The 17,764-nt window shown below is 36.1% G+C and overlaps 1 protein-coding gene across 5 annotated transcripts in view; it reads left to right on the forward strand.

Annotated features, from left to right (window-relative positions):
* Positions 1–16,884, forward strand: part of LOC306867823 (rab GTPase-activating protein 1-like) — a 104,868-nt gene extending 87,984 nt beyond the window's left edge. For 2 of the 5 annotated variants that reach the window (XM_079413717.1, XM_079413718.1), the window contains 8 exons: positions 2,559–2,687; positions 9,090–9,182; positions 11,492–11,602; positions 11,675–11,779; positions 11,867–11,950; positions 13,439–13,510; positions 13,594–13,791; positions 15,261–16,884. In XM_079413717.1, the coding sequence (XP_079269843.1) occupies positions 2,559–2,687; positions 9,090–9,182; positions 11,492–11,602; positions 11,675–11,779; positions 11,867–11,950; positions 13,439–13,510; positions 13,594–13,791; positions 15,261–15,395 (927 nt within the window). In that variant the 3' untranslated portion in view covers positions 15,396–16,884. Of the gene's footprint in view, positions 1–2,558; positions 2,688–4,834; positions 6,426–9,089; positions 9,183–9,263; positions 9,680–11,491; positions 11,603–11,674; positions 11,780–11,866; positions 11,951–13,438; positions 13,511–13,593; positions 13,792–15,260 lie in introns of those variants that run through there. The other 3 variants (XR_013784064.1, XM_079413720.1, XM_079413719.1) reach the window with 3 other exon arrangements.
* The last annotated feature ends 880 nt before the right edge of the window (positions 16,885–17,764 follow it).

Below are 17,764 nucleotides of genomic sequence, written 5' to 3' on the forward strand. Positions count from 1 at the left end.
GTTTAAATGGAAACAGAAGAAACCAGTGAAATCAGGTGGACAGAAGCTGATGTGACTGCGTGTGAGGAAGCAAGAGATGTGCAATAATAAAGAGAGAGGAACTAGAGGGGGTTGCACTGCCTCGCTCCTATTGGCTAACCATTACGACATTCTCCCCGAAGGCTCCCAAACCCCCTCCTCCTCTTCTCTCTCTCGCTCTCTTTCTCTGCCGCTCCACACCCCTCCATCTCGCGCTCTGTTTCTCCACATGTCCCCCTGTCTGTTCCCTCAGTGAGCTTCCAGCAGCAATTAGCATTTAGCATGAGTTGCATTGAAGCCTCGGCCATGTCCACTGTCCATTCGTCCACGGTCTCCCATTCCCTCACAACGCCCCTCCTATCTTCCTCTCCTCCTCCCTTTCCGCCACTCTGCCGCCTTTTCTAGCATCGACAGCATCTCTGTGAGCATCTCTCCCTCCCTGTCTTCCTCTCATGCACTCGTCGACTTAGGAAAAGCAAAGCAGGTAAGCCGCTGGAGTTACGAAGGCCGGAGGACGAGGAGACGATAGCGTCCACCCAGTCTCGCATCTCGCCTTCTTCATCCCACACTTGGCACCTTTGGGATACTTCTGGACATCGACAGGATGGCGGAACTGGCAGACTCTGGACTGAGGGAGAATGAGGATTTAGCTTGACTCCACGGACTTGGCAGAATCCACCCGGCAATGACTCAACTTTCGGTCCGAGACGCTTTGAAGACGAGCAAGAAGACGTGCTGTCTGTTTCGACAGCACCACGCGACTCTCCTCCTGCCTGTTGCCAGGCAACAGATTGCAAATTTGGGATTTGGGAGGAGCCGGCCAATAATAAACCGGGATCGAAGCATATTTCCTCTTTGAAGTATGTCAAGCTACTTTCGGTTTGCTTTGGCGTCTTTTAAACTAGGCGTGGTCTCTGAAATTGTTTACATTGTGGACCCAAGATGGATCAACGAAAGTGTGAATACGCTTTCCAGTTTTTGACGCCGTATGCTCGCGCTTGTCGAATCATGAGCGAATGACACCGAGACTGCTTTAGCGCTACCGAATCAACTGCCTGGACGAACTTTTCCAAGATTGGACACCGTCTCGGGACGTCAACGTGGCTGACTCCAGGTCAGCCCCAGAGCCTCCGTGGGAGGATGATGCTGGCGACTCTGAAGGAGCCCAAGAGGCTCTTTCACCTTTGACCCCAGAGAGAGACTTGCCTTCACCGCCGCTATGGGCTCAGATACCACCCGCCGTGCGGAGGCTGGAGGAAGGGGGTGCTGGAGAGGACAAGGGTGGGCTGGTCAATGACTGTACCGATAGAGTCATGGGGCTGCTGGGCATGGGTCACCGCCTGTTTGTGCCCCGGCTGCTGGCGGTGAGGGGCAGCTGCTGCAAATAGAGGCTGTCTTCATGTCTGTTTATGTTTTGTGTTTATATGTGGCTCTTACCAGGCTGCTTGTGTGGCCTTTGTATAAGTATCAGTAAAAACATTATTTTGTTAACAATGCTTTGATGCCTTTAGTTGTATGTAAACACTTTTTTTATTTTTATTATTATTTAGTTAGTTCTTTATTACTTTAAGTTCACTTGCAGCTTACAAATTATTTTTAATTATATATTTATTTGTTTGTTTGCTTGTTTGTATATTTATTTTATTTTATTAACAATGCTTTGATGCCTTACATTCACTTGCAGCTGTTCTGTTCTGTTTTGTAAAATTGTTTTATTTGTTTGTTTAGCAATGCTTTGATGTTCTAATTCATTTGCAGCATACAATCTATTTTTATGTTTTATTCATTTATTTAGTTATTCAATGCTTTAATACCTTAAGTTAACTTTGGATAAAAGCGTCTGCTAAATAAATAAATAAACTTGCAGCATATAAACTTTTTATTTTTTAATGTGCATTTATTTATTTTTATTTATTTAATTTATTTAATGCCTTGAGTTCACTTGCAGCATAAACTATTCTTTTTAATGTGCTTTTATTTATTTATTTTTAAATGTTTTTATATATTTTATTTATTAAAATGCTTTGATGCCTTAGGTTTATTATTATTCTTTTTTTTTTTTTTTTTTTTTTTTAATTAATTAATTAATTATTTATGTTCAATTGCAGCAAACAAACTATTATTTAATTTTTTTTAATGTGTATTTATTTTATTTTCTGTTAGCAAAGTGCAGATTAACTTTTGGCCATATATTGGTTATATTGGCCATAAAATGAAAGTAATTATTAGCTTTTCACTATCAGCCAGACTTTCAATATGGGTACTTCCTTAGAAATTATATTGCATTGTACAAATCTTACTCTTACTGTTGTTGTCATTGGATATATGGATTTTAATATCTGATTAATGCTCAACCGATATAGCATCTGTAAAAGGTTATGTGCCTTTGTCAGGTTCACAAAAGGCCAATGCAAACATAAATGAAATTAAAATTAAAATAAATAAAACAATCACCCAGCAAAGTTCCTCTTCAGGCATTTTATCAGGTTGAGTTTACTGACATGACCCTAAAGCAGTTCTGTTTTTCTGTCTGCATGCAGACCTCCAAGGAAGACCTGCTTCAAGCTGACTTTGAGGGTGCGCTGAAATTTTTCCGGGTCCAACTCCCAAAACGCTACAGGGCGGCAGAGAACGCTCGGCGCCTGATGGAGCAAGCCTGCAATATCAAGGTAAGAAACAACTCCAAACTTCTGTCAAACTACAAACCATCAAACTCTGTGCATTATTAATACATTTTTATTTCATTTTATTTTAGCTCTTATTTGATTACTTGAGTTCTTTTGATTTGAACAAACCCCCATAAATACTATAATTAATTTTTGATCTACTTTTTTTTTTTTTGTATGTGCTTTGAACATTGATTTTTCAAATTGTGTGGTTTATAGTGATAAGGTATGCTTTTAGTTGTCTGATCAGTTGGATTTATGCCTGGCGGATGATGAAATGGGTGGAAACTCATGGACTTATGTTGAAGGAGTTAATTATATAATCCCAGATCACTTTGCATTGTCTGAGAAATGTGAAGCGCTACACAACAAAGCTAGCACGCAGGTATTCAGAGAATGCAGAAACCTTGTCTGCATTTCAAGGCTCCATTGAAACAAGGTGAAGTTAAAACTCAAGGATAAATCCCCACAATTCTCTGCCTGAAACCCATTTCCACAGGACTTCTATAGGCTCTGACCCATTTTCTGCTGCGGTTATTGCTTCTTCCATACATTCATGCTTTCAAGAGTTTATTTTTGTTTGGGGCAGGGGTTAGTTTTATTTATTTGTGTGATGTTGAGTGTGCATGTTCAGGAAGGAAGGAAGGAAGGAGTAAAGATCGAGATGATACTGTCTTCATCTCCTCCTACCTACTTCTCTTTCTCCTTCTTGTTGTAAATGCAGTCTCGCTGTCACTAACAGCAGGATTTCCTGTGCCCCAGTCACTCACTGCTGTGCTTCAGTAATGCAGTAATTGTATAACACACTGTTTAACCTAGGGATGACTGTTTGGATGCTACAATTAATTGCGACATTTAGAATGTTGTGTCCAAACAGTGTTGCTAAAGGGATATTTCCTTGGATATGACTAGTATGTACTTCTATTGTCTGTGTCTATGCATACTGGATACTGTGTGAATTTTTATATATACTTTTAGATTTTATATATGTATATGCGTGTGTGTATGTATATGTATATGTGTGTGTTTGAACATAAAAGCCGGCAATTATGACAATTATTGTGAAAATTATTATTGTGCAAATCTCAATTGTATCATTAAATAATAATTTAAATTAATAATTAAATGTATCAATTTAAATAAAACATAATAAAATAGTTAGAATGTTACAGGAAAGTATTAGTAATGCTTTTAATTTTGCTGATTTTAACTTATTTAAAATTTATCGTGATATTGTAAATCAGTTTTTGAGAATTTTGAAAATGGAAAAAAAAGGTTAATTCTTTCCCCACCAGCGTGTTTTTTTTTTTTTTTTTTTGCCAGCGACCGCCAGCATTTTTGATAATTTTCACAAATTATCTTATTTTAAAATCTTATTTTATTTTTTTTATCAACACTTGAATGTGGGTAAGTTTTATAAAAACAAAAAGCAACATTTTCAACAAAAAGCTGAGAAAATCATGTTTTTGTAAAAGACTTCATCTGAATCAGATTTAGAATGATGATCAAAACATTTAGTAGATCACTTCCATCAACACATCCAAAGCTTGCACGGTCCTATCAGTTTATATGCTGTTTCATGCTTGATGATCGTGTTATTTTACATATACCTCTGCTTATATATGCTATCACTTGTTTCTGCTTCTTTTTTGCTGCATTTTGATCCAAACGTTCAATAGTCTTTCAGAAGATGTGTAATATCTCCTACCATACACCAGTGAAAACGCAGAGAAAGAGTTAAACATCTGGACACATTCCAGTAATTACAGTTTGGAGGCAAAATATACTGGTATCATAAAAATAACCTTTTTTATGTAGGTATGTAGTATGGCCCAACTGTATATTTTTCTTTTCTTTTTTCTTTATTTTTTTGCTTTAAGTAAAAAAGTATCTCATGCACTGTTATACAACATGCTATGTTGTCCATTCACTGAGACTGGACAGAGAACCATGCATTTGTCAGAATTTAGGACCCAGCGAAAGAGAAATTAGAAACCAGAGAGGGAGAAGCTCTCTGTTGGAAACCAGCACCTGAGTGAGGTGATGTAACAGGTGCATTCATCAGCGCGTCCACTACAAGAGAGCAGCTTCGTTTTACGCCAGAATCATGTGTCTGTAAGATCATTATCCTTTGTTTTTCCTTTGTACAGCACTTTCAACTTCCTGCAGTCTACACCCACCTCCATGCACCCTTGATCCACGTCTCTTCCACGCCCTAACGAGAAGGATGGGTTTATACCTGCAACATATACGCCACAGACTTCATTCGGACGTTTATGTTCCTTTGGAGGGAAGACCATAAGCACAAGCCGTCTGATCCTTCTGATTTTGCAACTGGATTTTCTCGACATCATGCCAAGTGGCGTTTTGCCCACGTAAATGAGTTCTGCATTGTCATTGCTCCCAGCATCTGTGTTGACCACGCCTCATTGTTGCCCGTGTGCATATGTGTACTTAGTCACACTTTCCTCTTTATCTCCTGCAAACAAAAGGGAAAGACAGACAGGAGAGCAGATCAATGAGGTATTTCATCCAAAATGAGTGCTGGAGTGGGCTTTATAAAGATGTTTAGGCTGCCATTCAACCTCAAAAGTGATATTTTTATCCTCATCGTCTCCAGTCTTGCTGGTTTCTAGAAGATTCTGCCTTTGGGATGTCAAGTGGATGTGTTTTATGAGATGGCTGGGAGGGAGGAGACTATGTAGCAAGGACAGGAAACCGTTTCTCCATATCAGACCTGGACACCAGACGCCACACACACACATACACAGAGACCGTGAAGCTGTGCACAGATTACTTCTGCCACCCGTGATCCCAGCCATTTCCAATCACATGTGCAAGAAGAGGAAATGCAAAGAGGTTGTTTCTCTTTGAAATGGTGAATTTAAAGAGGATCAAGTCGCCGGGTAATAAGCTTACAGGGTGATGGAATTCACAGGCACCTGCTTGCGTCGAAAGCACAAGCCGTACGAACTACCCCCTTGGCGGATTACGAGCCGAATTCCAAATTTCACATCCTCTTGATATTGAAAGAGGACTTAATCGAAAGGAGACGTGCTTTGAGAGTGGAAACAGCTTTGGAGAACTCCGACCATTCCGAGTCCTCAGATGTTTCCGTTCGGATACTTATTAAACGAAGGCTTAATTTCTCTTGGGAGGCCTGATGAGAAGATAAATCGAGAGCCACCAGGGGAGTTAGAAGACCCCATTGTGGTTTGTCTGAAAAACCCAAATTTCCCCTGCCTCTTCAACCTTTTCCGCTTGTCTCGCTCTTCATATTTCCAGTGGTAACCACCGCTACCCATAAGACTGTGGCGATAAGAGCCGTCACAACTTTGCAATTCACAGAGCTTTGTCTCTTTGGAGGAACTGAGCAGGATACACGATCCTTGGAAGACAAAACCAGAGAAAGAGAGAGAGAGAGAGAGAGAGAGAGAGTGTGTTCCTCTGTGGTCCATCCCCCCTGCATTTATTTCCCGCCTCAAGGGGCCGGCTCTCATCCATAAAGAAACTTGTCTACTGGTCCCGGTCTCGGCAGACTTGTCAGCTCTCTCCTCCTCCCTCCCTCCCTCCCTCGTTTCTCGAAGCTCACCTGCCTCGCTCAGTGATCCTCGCAGAAACTTTGCCAAGATGATGCAGGAAGTGTCGATAACGGTGGCTTACGACGCTCATGTTATCAATCAGATCAGCGAGGAGGATTTCTTCGCCAGTCTGGTGGCTGACTCCAAACCTAAACCGGTGGTAAGTCTCAAGACAAATGGTTGTTTTTACCTTCAGGAATTGAAAAGAACATGGTTGTTAGAGCATTTTCCTCAGAGGTTGTTCGTTTGATACTATCTCGGGCTATGAGAAATATCCTGTAATGAAATTACAAGGCTGTACAATTTCCCCCATTATGTCCTTATTCCAAGGAATGCCAACTTGGAGCTGAAAATACTGTGTGTATGTGTGTGTGTGTGATGAACATGGTGTTCAGGAGCAAGCGATTGGTTGTCAACCTAATGCAATTTTGCATGTTATGTCTCTCTTTCCCCTCAAGTAGATGCTTTGAATACTCAGATGAGCCTAGTGACTGGTTTAACAAATCCGATGAATCAAAATTAAGCTTTGCCTTTGTAACTAGAACTTTGTATAAAATAGTTTTGTGGCAGTTTTTTAATCACTCATACTTTCCGATATTGTGACGTGTTTCAGATTGTGTATATTCGGGTTTGTAGGAAACAACGTGTGCTGTTAATGTCAACGTGAATGGAAAAATCAGCTACTCATTCATACCTGTGTAGGTGTTTTGTGTTTATACAAAAACTTCATTTACACCAACCACGTTTGTTGAGGCGAAACCTACCGAATGAACTTTCCATGTGCATATGACTGTGAGTGTTAATGAAACCAGAAAAAATGGAATTTGGAAAAAAATTTGTGGAAAAATAAAACCGATTTCATAGGGCCCTACATTTCATCTGGCAGAGGATGGTGATTGTCTGATGAGCGGTAAAATGGACCACCTAGCAACTGTATTCCATCCTTTATCTCTCTTTTTGTGTCTCCTGTCCTGATATTATCAACTGTTTCCTTCTCCTCGTTCACTGTGTTCTAAAGTGTTTGTATCATGTTCACATTCCTCGAACGGCACAACAGACACTTTGTGCTGCAATCGAAAGGCAAAGGTGGCTGTTTGAAGCCTTCTTTCACAGGAGGAGAAGTCCGCTTACCCAAGCACAGGCCTTTTGCCTTGTCATCGTTACAACCGCTTTCGCAAAAACAAGCCTCCAGTGCCATTGAGACTTCAGTGAGAACACAAGTGCTGTGACAGTTTCTCGCTCCGATGACCCTCATCCTGAGGTCAGAGGTCAAACACACTGAATGAAACCCAACAATGAGCTGCTGTTCAGAAGATCTGATGCAGTTACAGATAAGAAAGAAGGTCTTTTTGAGACATGAAATGACTGTTGATATGCTTCACTTTTCACAAGCATGTTGTGTTGGAACCCCAAACGGCTGTTTGTTTTACTTCAAAATGATGTGTTGGTTGGGAATAAATATTTCTGCTCTGTGTGTGAGCAGTTTCAGATTCAAATGAAGAAGCAAATTATGAAAGGCTTTATGAGGACTGTTCCCAGACCTGCTGAATGAAAACCGTAATAAACAAAGTCTCCTGCAGTAAAGCCGGATGAAGAGATCCCCTCAGGACCGGCTTCACTGAGCACGCTCCACCCTCAGAGACTCCACGCTAACTCCGGCTGTGCTGCTATAGCAATGGACACGAGCACTGCGCTTTCAAAGGCTCCTTGAGACAGTTTTGGGTTTTGCTTTAGGAAGTTTAGGAAGGGCTTGTCAGTTTTGTTTTTGAAGTTTATAGTGCTGTTAGTTTGTAGTATAGTTGTTTGTTGATTATCTTACCAAATTTGTGGAAAAACAATGTGTCTGTGTTTTATATTTTTTTATCATTACATATTTAAAAAAAAATTATAATAATAATGTAGTACATTTAAATAAAACATAATAAAATAGTTATATTGTAATGTTACAGTATAGTATTTGCATGGATTTTAATTAGTTGATTTTAACTTTTAAAAATTACTTGGTAATTGTTTTGATTTACTGTAAATCCTTTTTAATGAGAATTTTAAAAATGAAAGAAAAAATCATAAAAAATAATGTAAAAGTAATATTAAAATGATAATATATTACATAATGTATTTTAAGAAATGTTCTACCCTGTTGATACACATAATATATATGATTTGTACTTTTAACTTTAATAGTAGCGAATAGTCTTATACATTATATTACATTATTATTTAGTATATTTTTATACTATATAATAATAATTCTATTGTTATATTCATATTTCAAAATGTATATTTGTGACTAACATTGGAATATAATTGTAATATAAATAATTTTGTATATAAGTATAACAATTTTTTATTTTTACATCTTTTGAAAATTATAATTGTAATATCATGTTGTAATGTTCTAGCTGTTAATTAAATATAAATCTTAACTCATTTAACATTTATACTATATAATACTAATAATATAATTGCATTTTTATACAATTTTGTTCAAAAATTTAAATTTGTAAATAACAATGTAATATAATTATTTTGTATAGAACCGTTCACGTTTTAATACATTTAACATTTTTTACTAATTTAACATTTTATATAATTTGTCAAATGTATGATATATGTGATGGATAATTTTATATAATATCAGAATAAAATGTTCAATTTACTTTAAATAAATAAATAAATTTGCCCCTGGTGTTTTGAAGAGGGGGTGCTTTAGATGCTGTTTTGTTTGTTTTTTAACAGTATTTTTGAAGCATAATGACTTAACATTCTTGTTATAATGATGTGCATTTTTTTCAAACCTGATGAAAAATTCTGTTTTCCTCAGGTGCCAACAAAGAAGCTGAAGAAGTTTGAGAAGGAGTATCAGTCTCTGAGAGAGAGTCAGCTGCAGCAGGAAGACCCTATAGACCGATATCAGGTAAGGCAGAGCTTGTTTAATCTACCTCCTCTGATACTCATCCTCACCTCCTACATTCATCTTCATCTCACTCTGTCTCAGTTCAGGACTGTATAACGGGCCGCACTGGAAACCACAGACTCTATACGACAGGGAAAGAGCCAAGCGCTCGCTCGCATTGTAGATGCTTGTTTTGTACGCCTGTTATTTTATACAAATACTTTAATACATTTTTTCAGCTTTTTTTATGAAGGAAAAGTGATATTTTTGTTTTTAATTTAAGTGCCTTGTTTATTTTAGCATATTTGAGTCTCATGTTTACAATAACAGAAATGTTTTTATTTAAATGGATTGCATTTTTTTAATGTTATTTTTATATTTTTAGGTTTATGTTGTTCATATGAAAACAAATAAAATGTGTAATCCCAAATAATCTTTGACATTTTAATGGAAATACAAAGCATCGTGCAGTGTAATCGTGCAAGCTGACCATACTATTAAATGACGCTCCATTACTCAGTGGTTTCCTTGCTGTCACTTCCTGTTTACCCTCTCCCTCACTCAACCGACTAACCAATGAAATTCCTCACTCACCCATTTAACCAATGAGCTGTGGCGGGGGGTGGAGCATGGACAGGCGGTGTTGTATTTGTCGGTCGCTGCTGGATGGGGAAGGCCTCTGCGGTTCTTGTTCTAGTGGGTGTTGTGTTGACTGTGGTTGGGTCTACGGTGTAGGTAAGCCTTCAGCCCACCAGCACTCCTCAGCTACTAACCTCTGCCTGCATGTGTGTGTTCGATTTGAAATGATCAAGCCTTTCCATGTTACATGGACTGCTGTGCACAACCTAACCAGCGATGTTGTGTATATGTGTGTGTTTGTAAATGGAAGTCAGATGACAGCTTTCCTCTTCCTGATAAGGAAATGTGTGTCATGTGAGGCGGTGGGAGACTCCCTGTAACAACAGCTACTCTCTTATCAGGCAACACAGAGTCACACTGTGGTCGTTTAGTGTTTTCTTAAGACTGGATGTGAAATACTGGTCTTTGATCAGCATGTGATCTCGAAGTGTCTGTACATATGGTTCCCAGTTGCCTATAGTGTCATTTTGTTTGTTGTAAATGTGCAGCTTTTTTGGTGTTTCCTGCTTTTATTTAAGGCTGGAGGGGGCTGTCTGGTAAATTATGAATTGTGTGGAATGTAGTTTTTTATATAATTCAAATGTAATTTAAAAAAAAAAAATTTGATATACAAACATGCGTGATTTCATCCCATTTGTCAAATTCTGCAGGAGTCAGACAGCATGCGAGTTAATTTACCATTTTATATATTTTTGTGACTATTTTTGTAATTATTTCCTTATTTTCTCTGTATTATTATTATTATTATCATAATCTTTTTTGTTACAAACATTTTACTATTATCTTTATTTATAATTTATTAGAATATTTGTCTATTTTTATTTATATTACCATATTATCTTTCTTTATTTGCTATTAATTTAACGTATTTACCTATCTATAGTTTTTATTATTCTAACATTTTTTATTTTATTTATTTGTACTATTAAGTTTATTTTTCTTCTGTTATCTATAACAATATATACTAATTTATCACCGATCTATTTTTTAAATTACAATCTTTTACTAATTTTGCTACTTTCTATTTTTCTTTATTTTCTATTAATTTATTATCTATTTATATTTAGAAAATATTTTACAAATTGATATATTTTTATTTACTATTATTACCACCCTCTATTTACTATTATTATAAAAATTTATTACTAATCTATTTTTTATTATATTTACTATTTTATATTATTATCTTAATTTATTATCTGTTTAGAATTACAAAATATTTTACAATTTTATGTGTATTTTTTTTAATGCTTTCAGTGCTGACACAAAAAAATCACAACTGGTTAGTACACCTTGTAAGTGACAGAAAATATAAATTGTCAAAAATATTGCAACATTTAATTACTTTTTTTTTTTTTTTACATTTTGACATTTTAGTTTGTTGCATTTATTTTTATTTGTGTTGCAAAACGGTGCGGTTTACACAATCATCTAGACCAGTGCTTCCCAAACCTGTCCTGGAGGCCCCCCTGCCCTACATCTTTTGTATTTCTCCCTTATCTAACACTCCTCCAGGACAGGTTTGGGAAACACTGATCTAGACATTTGTTATGCTTACGTGTGAGTGCTTGGGAAATTTGAGTCTGCAGCTTGTGCAAAGCTAACCTTGCAGTCTTTTCAATCTCTGTCTGTAAATCTGCACGACGTCCCCACCATAAGGTCATAAATGAGCTGTCTATGTGTCCCTGCAGAGAGAGAACCGGCGGTTGCAGGAGGCCAGCATGCGTCTGGAGCAGGAGAACGATGATCTCGCCCATGAACTGGTGACCAGCAAGATAGCGCTGAGGAACGACCTGGACCAGGTATTTCTACACTAGTTAACACTTTCAGCTTCTGTTTAAATCTTGTGTGTTAATAAGCGTTGGTGTTTTCAGGCTGAGGACAAAGCTGATGTTTTAAACAAAGAACTGCTCACCACTAAACAACGCCTGGTGGAGACCGAGGAGGAGAAGAGAAGGCAAGAGGAGGAGACAGCACAGGTACGAGGACTGAGGACTCAAAATGTCTCTGACACTCAAATAAATTTCACTGCTATGGACATGTACAATAACGTTTTTTCTTTTCAGCTGAAGGAAGTGTTTAGAAGAGAGCTGGAGAAAGCCGAATTAGAGATCAAGAAGACCACAGCAATCATAGCCGAGTATAAACAGGTATGTCTGAGTATCCTGCATAAATCTCTAAATCTCATAATCCTCAAAATTCACCCCACATGTTCACTTCAGGACAGGGTTATTACCCTGTACTATAATGTTTTTTTCCAAAGTTGTAAATAAAACAAAGATTATTGGAGTATGTTTTACAATAAAATACTATTTCAGTTTTTCTCATTTTATGTTTAATTCAGTGTATTGCTGTTTGTAATTATTTGTGGATTTTATTTGCAGTTTATAGTTAACTAAAACTAAAACAATAAAAATTGTTATTTGACAAAGTAACTTAATTGTAGTTCTGTGACTTTATACTCAAAATTAGTTTTTTAATTTCAAAATATTACTATAATCTTGTAATGCTATGACTTTATTCAGATAATTTTGATTTATCCCATAATGTTATGAATTTGTTCTTGTGATTTTGACTAATCTGTGATGTTACAAATTTATTTATTTATTTTGACTTAAATCTCAATGTTATCTGGCTTTAGATAATTCAGCTTTAATCTTGTCTTTTTTTTTTTTTACTTTTTTTGTCATTTTGATCTAATAAACTTAAATATTTAAAAAAACTTAAACTTATTTTATTTCAGCTAATTTCCAAAATAAACATCTCATTTTCATTTAGTTTAACAATGTTATAAGATATCTTAAATGAATTGTGCACACAATTTACTAATTTGTTTGCTTAAGTAAATGTGCACAAAATAATAATTCACTTTACTTCTTGTCCGCATTCTCATAAACCTTGTGCTGCTGACATTTTGGGGGCAGTCGTGGCTTAATGGTTAGAGTCGGACTTTCGAGTCTCAGATCCGGCAGGAATTGTCGGTGGGGAGAGTAAATAACCAGCGCTCTCTCCACCTTCAATACCATGACCGAGGTGAGACCCTTGAGCAAGGCACCGAACCCCCAACTGCTTCCCGGGTGCCTGCTCCGGGTGTGTGTTCACGGTGTGTGTGTGTTCACTACTGGATGGGTTAAAAGCAGAGCACTTCACTTTAATTGGGTGTTATTTTGAGTTGTGAATGAGTTATAGAGACAGAGCGTTGCATGCAATCATTTTAGGTGAGAGGCATCTACATCGCTTTATGAGAATGCAGACAAGTAATACAAATTATTTCACGATTTAGTAAACCGAGGGAAAGAATAAAAAAAATTGTAAACCAAGGGAGCTAATTAGTAAATGGTACGCGCATTTTAGTAAACCGAGGGAACGAATTATTAAATTGTGAGCACGATTTCCTACTTCTATTTCCCAGCATGTCATGTGCGGGGTTCCGTATATCACAAAAAAGAAATGACAAAACAACAAAATTACTAACACTAACTAAAAATATACAAAACTAATTTAAACTAATAAAATCTATAATAATATCTCACTGATACTAATGTAACACTGCTTCAGAGTCTTATACCTTTTTTGATTATTTATTGTGATGAATAGAGTATAATGAGGTCTGAAATTGTATTTTCTGTTTGCATTAGATATGTTCCCAGTTAAGTACGAGGCTGGAGAAACAGCAGGCGTCCACAAAAGAGGAACTGGATATAGTTAAAGTGAGTGAATTATCTATCTATGCGTACTTTTATATGGCACGTTGAGCAGTGACGATCAGCATATGTTGTTGTTGTTCCTCCAGGCTAAAGTGATGGCATGTGAGCGCTGTAGGGAAGTGTTCAGCAAAGATGGACCCCTGCAGATCCCGGCGGTCAGTCAGGACAACCGGGACACGGACCTGGACGAGGAGAAGGACTCGCTGAAGGCTCAGCTCAGAGAGCTAGAACTGGAGCTGGCGCAAACCAAACTCCAGCTGGTGGAGGCCAAGTGCAAGATCCAGGTCAGACGTCACAACATATAAAACACCATAGTGCTGGAGATTTACAGATGCTACTCAGCTAATTATCAGCTCATCCGCAGCAGGTCGAAACCAACAACCATTTGTGAAAGTTTACATTTACTAGTATATTCTGTGCTTTTTAAGCTTATAGTTTGGTCAGTGTTAAAGGGAAATTTGTGACTAGCTACTAGTAATTTGCTCTTAACACTGATATTACTGATATTAGTTTACAATGAACATATTTGAAATCAGTGTTTTATAGATAGTTTGTATCCTACTACAGTACATTTTAGTGCCACATTAACATTATAAGAATACTTTCGTGACATTATGAGAATAGTTGTAACTATTTGTAACATTTTGTTTACACTGCGCTGCTTTGATACTCTGCTTTTCTTTATGGCTTCTCAGAATATTCCAATTTTATAATTCTGTGACTATACTCGAAATCTAAATTTAAAAAATTTTGATTTTGCAAAATGACTCCTATAATCTTGCGTTGTTACGACTTTATTAATTTTTATTTATCTTCTAATGTTACAACTTTATTCATGTAAATTGATTTAAATGTCATGTTATGACTTTGTCCACATACTTTTGCTTTAATCTCATAATTTAACTTTTTCTCATTCTCATAATATTACAACTTTGTTCACATACATTTTTGATTATATCTCATACTTTGGGCTATTCTCATAATTTTTACTTAAATCTTGTAATGTTACTTTATTCATGTATTTCTACTTTGTTCACATAATTTTGACTTTATTTGTGTAATTTTAATTGAAATCTCAGCTTTATGATTGTTCACATCTACTTTAATCGCCAAATTTTGACTTTACTCAATTTTGACTTTAAACTCATGCTACAACTAGATTAACATAATTCTGACTTAAATTTCAAAATGCTGTTCATGAAATTTTAACATCATTTTAACTTAATTCTCAGAATGCTGTAACTTTGTTAATGTATTTTTGCTTTAATCCCATAATTTAGATTTTATTCACGCAATTTTGATTTAAATCTCGATAGGTTATGACTGTTCACATTTGCTTTATCAAAATTTCTGAATTTATTCACGTAATTTTGTTTTGACTTTGTCCACATAATTTTGCTTTAATCGTCTTTTTTTTTTTACTATATTTGCTTAATATTAATCTGGTAATGTTAAGATTTCATTCTCATAATGATTTTAATTTCCTAATGTTATGACATTATTCTCATAATGTTATAACTGTGTTCTTATAATTTGGACTTTTCCAAAGCATTACATTTTCCAAGTACTACTATTTTAATCTTGTACTGTTAAGACTTCATTCTCAAAACTTTGACTTTATTTTTGTAAATGACCTACTTGTAGTATCTTACCAAACAAGCTTAGCAAACAAACGAGTTATATATTTTAATAATAAGCAGTTTACAGCTATGTCACGGTTACTTTAATGTTGTTTCTTCATGTACTGCACCAGGAGCTGGAGCATCAGAGGGGTGTTTTGATGACTGAGGTCCAAGCTGCCAAAAACTCCTGGTTCAGTAAAACACTGGGCTCCCTCAAGAATTCAGCCAGTAACCAGTCACCCTCCTCACCCAAAGAGGGCCAGTAGGACTCGCCAAGGGCTTAACCAAAGGGTAGAGGAGGATGACCCTTTCACTTGGCCAATCGGAGTAGAAAACAAGCTCTAATAAACACTACTAGCAACACAACATGGCAATGCAGTATTCCCTCACATGGACTAATGAACGACTTCCACATGAATTTAACAGTCTGTTATGATTTCCTTAGCTTGTGATGCCGCCTACTGGACAGTGACAGTACTACAGTGATAATTATTACATTTACCCATGTTCATCCAGTTATCCACTTCTGATTTTTTGTTTTGTTAGTAAACAGTCAGTTCTAGCATGCAAGTACATAAACTTTGACCATTAGCTGCCAATTCAAAGGTTTTGTTTTGTTTTTTCTCAGAGGGAATACTGCATTCTGTTCAAATTAAAAGTAAAAAAAAAATTTTTGTTTTTCAATATATAAATAATAAATGTAACAGTTTTGTCATATGTGTATAACTAAATGTCAATTTTTATTTTAATCTTGTACAGTTCTGAAAGAAAAGTGTTGCATTATTTTTTACAATTTTGAATATGAATGTGCTCTTTATAAATGTCAAATACCGAAAAAAAGCACAGACAAATTAACCATGTGATACACATATGTGATGACATTCCCTCCGTCCGTTTTCGCTGTGAGCAGATCACGTGATTTATCAGACGACGCAGACCTTGACATTGTGGCCACACAATATTGACCTGCCAAGTCACACATACTGCTTATTTTATGTTATTTAACAGGTATACATGAGTGATTGGGTGACAGATGCCATGCAGAAATCAAGAACGTGTCAAGATGTCTCTTTATTTTTTTTTTATTTATTTTTTTTAAGGAAAGAAGTAAACCAGGTCGCACAGATGTATCGTTGTGGTCAGTGTGACTTCAAAGCAATATGGAGTCAATCTGCGTTTCATTTTTTCTTCTGCTATTTTTGTTAGAATGTCCATATTAATAACTTCCCTTTATGTGTTGTATTTCACAAAGGGGAGTGAAACAATCTGCATGGCTCTTATTCACACTAAAAAGTCGCCATATTATGAACATGCTTTATTTACACTGATGTAAAAAAAAAATTATTATTTTTTTTTTTCGAAACTGTGATTTAAAGATGCCAAACTAATTATACAAATGAAGAAAGAGATGTCAGTTTAATATGCACTAATAGTGCTGTCCTGTGGGTTTCTACGGATGGTTACAGGTGTTTTTATATTTTGTAATCTACGGGACAGAAGTCATTGCTTCTGTGCGTCTGGTTTATTGTCGGTTCATCAGTTTCATTGTTCCAGCCTGCTGATGTCGTCGGTCTAATAACTGTATGACAGTAAATATCTGGTTCTTGATCCCATGTTTGACTACAAGTCTGATTCATTTGATTCACACCTTTCCTTGTTTCAATAAACAGTAGGCCTAATGTAATTAATCTGTTGACTTGTATATTATTTATTTGTTGTTTTGGTAGTTCTGTTATTAACAGCTTGGATTCACTTACCTTTCTGCTTGAGTATATATATATATATTTTTTTTTTTGGACTGACTGACTTTATTTTATAGGACAGACAGTACAAGGGTAGATAGAAAGGGGTCTTCTAATCGGGACTTGAACTCGGGTCGCCCGAGACTATACAGCTCCACTTCATATTTGACTTTACTCGTAAAAGTGAATGTAGACATGCGTTCAGAATACCGTTATTTTTGTGTAAATACAATTTAATACTGTTATTTTATATAAACTTTAAATAATAGAATATTCCCTGCACTGTCTACTCGTTAAAGATATCACGATACTTGAACACATACCTCAGGTCAGTCGAGCGTGGTAACGTAAAGAAAGTGAATACAGTAAGTTCTCCTTTCCTACAAACTATTTGTAAAATGTCCATATTCACTAAAATTGAGTTCAGCCCCCTTTACTCACAAATCATCTTAAAATCACAAGCACGTTAAACGTAGTCCAGTACCTCAGTCAGTTAAATGTGTAATAGCTATTAGCAGACAATTAACAGTGCATGTTAACAGTTTCAGTACAAACCTTGTTTCCTACTCTTCTTGTCATCCCAAAAATAGTTTGTTACTGAAACTGTCATTATTAGGCACCCACTCACCATTATATTATTACATGTTAAAGCGGTTTAGTTGCTTAATTATTGACACAATAAATAACTAACAGAAGTGACTATTATTGTTATCAATTAACATCAAATTACTTTATTGACCTTATCCATATTTTAGCCTATATATTTTCTACTACATTCTAGTCCCAACTCAAACCATACATAACACAAATCTCCTATAGGCCTATATATATATATATATATATATAAAATACACACACACACATATATATATATATATATATATATATATACA

The sequence above is a fragment of the Barbus barbus genome, assembly GCF_936440315.1.
Source record: "Barbus barbus genome assembly, chromosome: 49".
Taxonomy (NCBI): Eukaryota; Metazoa; Chordata; class Actinopteri; order Cypriniformes; family Cyprinidae; genus Barbus; species Barbus barbus.